The sequence below is a fragment of the Vombatus ursinus genome, unplaced genomic scaffold (genome assembly GCF_900497805.2).
Source record: "Vombatus ursinus unplaced genomic scaffold, bare-nosed wombat genome assembly UNPS02014164.1, whole genome shotgun sequence".
NCBI classification, from domain to species: Eukaryota; Metazoa; Chordata; class Mammalia; order Diprotodontia; family Vombatidae; genus Vombatus; species Vombatus ursinus.
Genome location: NW_020953942.1, coordinates 8,313 through 17,101, shown reverse-complemented (window position 1 = coordinate 17,101; position 8,789 = coordinate 8,313). Strand labels below are relative to the sequence as shown.

General features: G+C 50.7%; 1 protein-coding gene across 3 annotated transcripts in view; it reads right to left on the bottom strand.

Moving 5' to 3' along the window:
* Positions 1-1,955: 1,955 nt before the first annotated feature.
* The window catches only part of LOC114041039 (carcinoembryonic antigen-related cell adhesion molecule 3-like), an 11,511-nt gene continuing 4,677 nt past the window's right edge, over positions 1,956-8,789 (bottom strand). Inside the window, exons 2-4 of one of the 3 annotated variants that reach the window (XM_027859239.1) lie at positions 7,652-7,726; positions 3,501-3,760; positions 1,961-2,533 (exon numbers count right to left, since the gene is read on the bottom strand). In XM_027859239.1, the coding sequence (XP_027715040.1) occupies positions 2,097-2,533; positions 3,501-3,564 (501 nt within the window). In that variant the 5' untranslated portion in view covers positions 3,565-3,760; positions 7,652-7,726 and the 3' untranslated portion in view covers positions 1,961-2,096. Of the gene's footprint in view, positions 2,534-3,500; positions 3,761-7,651; positions 7,727-8,789 lie in introns of all 3 variants that reach the window. The other 2 variants (XM_027859240.1, XM_027859238.1) reach the window with 2 other exon arrangements.

Genomic DNA, 8,789 nt, shown 5'->3' with positions numbered 1-8,789 from the left:
CCCAATCTTCTGTTGCCTCCAGGTCTGAGAAGACTCTGCAGGGGAACTGAGGCAGTCTTGGCCCCACAAGAGTTCCTTGTCTTACCTCCTATCCCTGGGTCCTCTTGGTGCCCTCTTTCTTCCCAGCCTCCTCAGAGAGTCCAGTGGGCTGAGCTTCCTTCCCAGGTCCCAGCCACTGCAGTGTCCTGTGCTGAGGAGGGGAGCCATGTCCTCCTACCCCCACCCAGCCTGGGATGCTCTCCCCCTGCCCTCCCCCTCTCTTCCTTCAATATGGCCCCTCTAACAGGACCTCGCCCAGGAAGCCTTTCCTGATGCTATCATCTGCTAGTGCCCTCCATCCTAATGACCTTGTATTTAACTGGAGGGTCTGCCTGGGAGCCAAGAGGACCTGGGTGCTAGTTCTGCCTCAGACACATACCAGCTCCTTAACACTAGGCAAGCCACTTTGCCTCTTAGTGCCCAGGAGAACTGTGCAAGACCAGGATTTGAGCAGAAGGAGCCAGCCTGCATTGGTGGAGGGGTTGCCTCCTCTAGTAATTGCCTCTGCCCAGGAAATCATCAGTCTTGGACTGTTTCCTATTCTTCTCATATTTATTCCACATACATGTTTACATATTTCCTCAATAAAATGCATGCTCCTTGAGGGTAGCGACTCACTTCTTTTTGGCTTTTTATGCCCCGTACCCAGCCTAGTGCTTATACATGTAGTTGGTGCCTAACAAATGGTTGTCAGTCAATGGATTGACGATTCCTAGGTCCTTCCTCTCACAATATCCTCTGCCCAGGAGCTGAGGGATGACCAGAAGGGCCCTCTTCTAACGGCAGAAGGGCTCCTGCCTCTCACGTTGAAAACTTTGAATGCATCCTGCCACAGACAGATGCCTAGGGCAATTTCCAGAAGGCACACCATGGAAGAAAGCCCTGGAAATTCTGGGCTGTTCCCTGGCATTGCCCCCGCCAACCCCCATCCCCGACCATATAACCTTAGAACTAGCTTTGCTTCTGGGCCTCAGGGTCATCTTGGCCAACCCAGGCCTGATGGGGGCCCCCAAGTCCAACATCCCTAGTAAATGGCCATCTAATCTCTGTTGAAGATTCCCAGTGCTGGGGAGGTCACTCTCCCCTGAGGTAATCCTCCATGGTGGGAGGCATCTAGGGTGTGCAGTGGATGCAATGTGGGACACGGGGGTCAGGAAGGCCCGAAATCGAATCCTGCCCCAGCTACTGACTAGCTGTGTGACTCTGGCCATGTCACTCAATCTCTCTTCGGATCATTTTCCTCATTTATTAAAATAGCACCTATGTCACAGGGTCTTTCAGAGAATCAAATGAAATATGATACATAGAGCACCTTGCACACCTCCAGGCACTATATAAATGATAGTTCTTGTTAGCCATTGCCCAACTGGAAATCTCTCCTGGTTGGGAAAGTTGCCCCAGTTGGGAGGTCCAGATGGTCTGTTTGCTCCTCATATTGAATTTGTCTTCTCCCCATCCAGATGAGACCTCAGCAGAGCTGTGACCCTCTGTCCCAGGCTGTCCCTTCAGTGCAGCCTGGGCCCCTTTGTCTTGGACTTTCCTCTAGAAAATGGAGGAAATACAGGTATCCTCCCTCTGGGGTCCTCCCCCCAGCACTGAGAGCCTCAGAAAGCACAGGCATCCGGGTGGTCCCAGGCACCCAGACAGCCAGACTTCTGGCTCTTGGGGAGTGGGTGGTCTGGACTTGAGCTCTGCTGGGCCTTCCCCCCCAGCAATGTTCCTCTGCCTCATGGATTTTTATATGTCTTGAGGAAGGTAAACATCCTGAACAGGTTAACTGCCTCAGCCACTGGAGGGGGCCAAGTGCCCCCTCCAAAGCCTTCAGTGGCCCTTCCTAGTTTCACAGTATGGCCTGGGAAAGTTGGGAGGAAGAAGGAAGTCAACTTCCAAATACTAAGTGCCTAGGGCCTCAGTAGCTAGGGACCTCTGAACTCTCCTGTGCTCTCTGTGACCCTTAACTAGGCCGGTCTGGGTTTGGGGAGGTTCTCACCTCTTTAGTTTCCTCTCTTAGGGGGTGGATTATGTTCTGCATTCTACCTGCTCCCTGGGTAAGGAACTTAGGGAAGGGCTCTGGCCCCAGACTGAGGGAGGGTATTGGAGTGACGGCATGGCCCATGGGAAAGGCAGCACTTACCATAGACGGCTAAATGTCCTTGTGCTGTTACTATTTCAGTACTTGTGGGATCAACAAATTGTACGAAGTAGTCATCAGTGTCACTGAGAGTGAGGTTGGAGATGCTCAGGGAGCCATTGGAGGACACATTCAGCCTGCTATCTGATGCTGTCAGCTGTCCGTTAGCAACACGGTAGAAAGCTATCCGGTTGGAGGTCATTACTGCCTTTCTGTACCAAGTATAGCTGGCAGGCTGCTGTGAGAGCCCCTGGATGTCCAGGATGACGCTGCTGCCCACTGTCCCATATGGAGGGTTTGGCACAACACTGAAGGAATCACTTTGGGCAGATGTTGGCTGGATCCAGCAGCTGAGGATGGAGGCTGAGAGGGGAGGAAGGAGGCAGAGGTCAGTAGGGTCCCCCTGCTCTCCTGAGGGCCCAGGTCACTGAGCTGTCCCCAAGATAAGGGTGAGAGTTGCTAAGCCTGCCTCAGTGTCTGCTGGGGGCTCAGTGGGGTATGTATGAAGGGGATTCATGTTCCTGCACACCAGTCTGTCAGTCCCAATCTCTGCAGAGGATCTGAAAGTTTGGTTTATAACAAATTTTGGCTCCCTCCATAGACTTGATTAAGACATGATGTGCCGGTGTGGTAGGCAAGACATTGAAGGGAGAAATGAAGCAATAAAGTGTTGTGGTTGAAGACAGAAATCAGATTTTAGCCCTAGACAGAACCTTAGAGATCCCTGAGTCAAATACCCTTAATTTACAATGAAGGAAATTGAGGCCCAGATACGGCAACACATGTGACCAAAATTGAATAGGAAATGGCAAAGGCAGCATTTGAACCCAGATCTTTTGACCCCAAACCCAGGGAGAGCCTTTCTCACTTAACCTTTTGTGAATTTTATGGCTGACAGAGTTTAGCTCCCAAACAGCTTTGCAAGGAAGGTGGTGCTCCAGGCAAACAGAAGCTAAGAGGGGTAAGTGACCTGTCCACGGTCACACAGCTGGTAAACATCAGACCTGGGATCCACACCCAGGTCTCCTCTGCCTGTAACGACTCCCTTAGCCTCTTCAGAGATTGCTCAGCTCCAGGAACGGACGTTGCCCTGAGTCTCCAGGATGTGGACTGATGGCCCTGAGCGGCTACTTCCCCCTCTGATCCTGGCTCAGGGAAGACTGGCCTGGCCAAGTCTGCAGAGACTGTCTCTGGGACAGACCCCATTCCCCCACCCCCAACGGGACAAGTCTCCTTCCTCCTGTTCTTATGTTCATTCACTTGCCTATATCCGAGTCTGAATCCCCCAAGCTCCCTCTCTTCCCCAGCCCCAGCAGAGCTGGTGTCTCACCTGTGAGCAGGAAGCCCTTCCAGAGGCTGCTCCCACTGTGGGGAGCTTGTGAGGGGCTCTCCATAGGTCTGTGATGTCCACTGCCTTCCCCTCCTGAGCTGTGTCTTCTCGGTAGAGAGGCCAAGTGCAGACCCTGGAGGTGTCCCTGCTGGGGACCACGTTCAAGGCTGTCTCTGTGTGCAGCCCAAAGCCGTGTCGGTTCTGTCTCCTCCTTCCCTAGAGGACTGAGGTCTCTCTCTTCAGGGCTGGAGCTCTTCTATCTGCCAGAGTCACATGGGCCCCACAGGGCAGGGACCTGGCCCCTGACTTTCTCCTCCCTCCCCTTTCCTCCTCTTTCTTCCCCTCCCAGCTGCTGCGGTTTCCTGCCTCTCCCAGGGAGCCCCTCCCCTGCACAGATCCCTCCCACTGTCCATGGAGAAGTGGTTCTGTCCTCAAGGGGAACAAGGGTCACTCAGTGTTACCTACTGTCCAGTTGTGCTGACACCTGACCCCTTTGCTTATTTCCCTTCCAGAGTAGAGACTGTTCAGACCCCAGAATGCACACAGAGAATGGTGGGCAGAGGCAATGAATGTGCTTGGATCCCTATTTGGGGCCTTTAGGACCCAGACTGCTGAGTCTCCCTCCCCTCTCAAGCCAACCCAGAGTGCCTTTGCCCTTCCTCAGGCATTTCACTGTGGCTGCTGGGAGGGTGCAACAGGGCTGGGGAGTGGGAATAAAGATTATGCAGACCAGAGGAGCCTCCCCCAGAGTGGGAGTACATAGGGGGCATCTTCGTCTCCCCAGACCCCTTCCACACTCCCAACAATGCTCCCTCCCCAACCCCACTTGATGAGTGGTTCAATTAAGAGAGGTCTGGGTCCGGAGCCAAGAAGAGGGGACTTCAAATCTAGCCTTACACATCTAGTTTTGTGACCTTGGACAAATTACTTAAACTCTATTTGCCTCATTTTCTTCAACTGTGCAATGGGAATGACAATACTAGCACTGATCTCCCAGGCTTGCTGAGAGGATCAAATAAGACCATATTTGTAAAGGCTTTAGCACAGTAAAGGAGGACGGCCAGTCACATTTGGGGGGAGGGAGGGCTGAGGGCACAGGACCTGGAGCTAAAAAGCCAGGAATGGTGCTGAGATGGAAGTGTAGAGATCAGAGGAGGGGTGGGGACTCAAGGGACCTTTGCTTACCTTAGTCAGTTGATAAACACTTTGTAAGCCCCTCCTAAATGCCTGGCACTGTGTTAAACTCCGGGGATGCAAAGAAAAGTAAAAGTCTCTCCCAGTCCAATGGAAGAGACCACATGGCTACCAATAAGATCAATTGAGGACAAATTGGAGAACATCTCAGAGAGAAGGTGTTAGCATTAAAGGGTGGGGGGGGGTCAGGAAAGACTTATCCTGGAAGGTGGGATTTTGGCTGGGCCTTGAAGGAAGCCAGGGGTGACAAGGAGGAAGGAGAGGGCAGCTCACAGGATTTCCTCAAATATTAAGCCCAGACATGGTCCAAGTTCAGTACTGAGAAGAACAGGAGCAGAAGTCCTATTCTCCTATCCCCTTCCGGAGCTTGTGGCCCAATAAGGGAAGAAACACTCAGGAAAATGCCCATTTCTCTAAAGCAGTTAAAGGTGAGCTATGGTCAAACAGCCATGTGAGTCTGCAAAGTCAGCCAATATTTCCCTCTGTTGAAGAGGAGGACACTGATACTCAGAGTGGTCAAGTGACTAGCCCTTGGTTGCACAGGAAGCAAGGGGGAACCAGGCATCCAAGATTCAGTACATTAAGCCAAGGGCTAGAGATCAGTGAGGTTTGGATGACAGGAAGAGGAATTCTGGGTCAAGGGGCCAGACACAATGATGAAATCACAAGATCATGGATTTGACAATGGAAGAGAGAAATTCTAAGAGGGTAGTGACCTGTCCATGGTGACAGAAAAGGTGGGAAGGAAATGCAAATCTTCTGACCCAGAATCCAGCATTCTGCTTTCCTCTGCCTCAGGTACAGCCCAGGGGACTCTTGAAATGTGTAACTCTGGGGGAGAACACAGCTCCTTGCTCCACCTCTATAGAAGGTTTCTAAAGGATGTCCTGGTTGGACATGGCCTTTGCATCTTGGGAATACAGAGCCCTGTGTTGCAGGGTCATTGAGGGTACCTTTGTGGTGAGCTCCTCTCCTCTTCCATCTGCTCTGTGAGTCTAAGCCTCCATCCCTATGTATTCCCTGATCCCTCTAGGAAGCTCAGGCCCACTTGGCAAGGGCTTTGTCCATTGCCCTAGGGAGGCTCAGGTGCCGTTAGATCCACTGAGGGTCAGCTGCCCTTAGAGGGAGGTCTGGTGTTGGATAGAGAGAACTCCTTCCTCCCTCTCCCTGGGGGACCTGGTGAATGGGATAATGGGACAGAGCCATTTATGTCCTGCTCGTGCCACCTGGAGGAACCAAGGAAAATGACAGCAAGACACAGATTCTTGGGGCCAGGGATCCCCCAGGAAGTAGGATTTGTGTCTGATCATAGCTGGGCAAATATTGGCTCCCATCCTCACCCACCAAGGCTTTGAGTTCATTTGGGGCTTGCCTGATACTCTTGACTCTGCTCTAGACCGAGACCAGGAAACCTGGACATCTAACTCAACAGACATGGGTCATTCTTGGCCTGGGAAGCCAACAGGAACCACAGGGGCCCATTTCTTATTCCCTAGGTCATGACTTGTTCTTGACTATTGGATGGGACTATGTTTTTTCCTGCTCTTGGCTGTCATTGCTGATAGATATCCTGGGAGAGATTATGAGAACCCACCTTACCTTTGAGACCTAAATATCACCAAATTTAGAGACTGAGACAATTAGATTTATTTCATCCAATTAAACTGGCATGAGCTGCACTAGGAAGAAGTATATTTCCCATCACCACCGGGAGTCTGCAAGTGGATAGACAGCCCTCTTCTAACTCTGGGTCTCTGAGATTCCCTGGAGCTGAACCTTTTGTTCTTCATTGCTTATAGGAATTGAGGCCCATCCTCACTAATGACCCTTCTCAGTCACCTGGGCCAGCCAACAGCAAAGCTCTCCAGCTGGAGGAGCTGGCATTTAGGGTGAAGGGTCTTAGAAGCAAAGTTCCATATTCTTTGAGTTGCTCTGGGGATGGTATCTCCCACTTAAGCCTGAGAGCCTGGTCCCTGAGGAGCTGCCCTCCTGGGAGAGGATTCCCAGCCCCAATCAGTATGGCAGAGAGGCTATTAGGCAGCAAATCAGGTAGAAATTGGGGTCCTGAGCACAATGCTTGGGATGAAGCAGTGCCTATTAAATGCTTATTGATTGAACTGCAAGCTCAGCACAAGTCAATATTTTGTGATGAGGCAGCCAAAGAAATTAATCTCATCTTGCTTCAATACTTTATGGATTCATAACTTCCTTAGTGTGGAAAATCTCTCCACTAATGGAGATTTCCAACCCTCTCTCTATTCCTTGTCTAATTGTCTGAGCATTTCTGACTACGATTGAGAGGTCTCTCTGTCTGTGATTACCCTGTGCTAAGTGACTCTGATTTAGCTGGGCTGGTCCTCACACACGAGATACACAGTCTGTCCCTGGGGCCATAATCTCAGTCTTTCCCACCTGTTAGATCCTCTTGGACTGAGCTTTGCTGGTATAACCAATTAGGACCCTGTGCCACCTCCCCATGACTTCATGGAGAACGTCAGGCTGCTGCTGGGGGTGTTCACAGTCCAGTGGGAAGGAGGTCATGAATCTCCTTTGCTCTGTTCATACCTCAGTGGAGTCCTGTGTCCAGACAGGCTTCCCATTTAAAGAAAGAGTGAGGCATCATCCAGAGGACGTGACCAGAATGGGAGGGGGCATGAAATTGGCCATTGAACCACTGAAATATTGGAGAGACTAGGTTGGAGGCTGTCACGGTCACATCTGCAAATATCTGAAGGACAGTCCTGGGGCAAAGGCAATCAGACTGGTTCTGTCTGGCCCCAGGATGGAAAACTAAGGGCAAAGCTCTAGGGAATTCTAGTGATTTCAGCTCAGCACAAACTTCCCAACAACCAGCTGTCCAGCATGGATTGAGTTGTTTCATGAAGTAGTGAGTTCCCTATCACTGGAAGTATTCAAGCAGAGCCTGGACAAATATTGCAGTGGGGAGACATACTGACCTAGGGTTTGGTTCCTTTCCCTCTGTAATTATAGACGTCTCTGGTTCCTTGTGCCTCTGTGCTGCCCTCTGGTGGCTATATGAGTGAACAGAAAATCAGGGGAAATTGGGGTTCAACATAGCAGGTGCTGGTTGTTTTCCTGAGTGTGAATTCTTCCTGGGATAGGGATGTGGCATCAGTGTGCAAAGACCTGGCTCCCTTTGCCCAATCAATTTCTGCAAAAATCAGGTTTGAAAATGAATCCTCCTTCAGATGCACTGGGACAGTTGGCTCCACACAGGACCTTTCCTACAGAGGAAGGGCTGACTTAGTCCTGAAGACCAATCGTGGACATTGGAGACACGGGCTAGAGTCCAGGCTCTGCTATTTACCCACTTTCTGTCTTCAGATACATTGTTTCATCTCTCTGGGCCTCAGTTTCCTCATCAGTAAAATGAGCACATTGTGCTAAAATGACCTCTCAGATCATCTGCTAACAACCCCAGTGACTCGCCCTTGTCCTTGGAGGAATCATAATGGCCAATATTTACAGAGGGCTCTGAGGTTTTCAAAGGGCTCTACATGTAACATCTCATTGGGTCCTCACAGCAATCCTGGGAAGTGGGTGTTATTACCCCATTTTACAGATATGGAAAATGGGGCCAAAAGAGGTTAAATGACTCATCCAGTGTCACCTTGCTACTCATTGTTTTAGGAGAATTTTGAACCTGACTCTTCTTAACTCCATGCCTGGTGGTTTAGCTATTGTACCAGGCAGTCTCATCAAAATTAGTCCACATATTCAAGGCTCCTCACATTCTGGCACCAGTTTATCTTTCCTGCCTCAACTTCCCCTATTCTCCTCCACCCACTCTAAGCCCAATTAAGATGGGTTACTCCCTATCCAACCCTCTATATCATATTCTATGTTCTCCATCTCATACTAGAAACACCATTGGATCCTCCAGCCTCCAGGCTTTTACTTGAGCTATACCCTGTGCCTGGGATAAGGGCAGCTAGGTGGCAAAGCGGATAGAGCACTGAGACTGCGGTCTGTAAGACTCACCTTTGCGAGTTCAAATCCGGCCTCAGACACTTCCCAGCTCTGAGACCCTGGGTAAGTCACTTAACCCTGTTGGCCTCAGTTTCCTCATGTGGA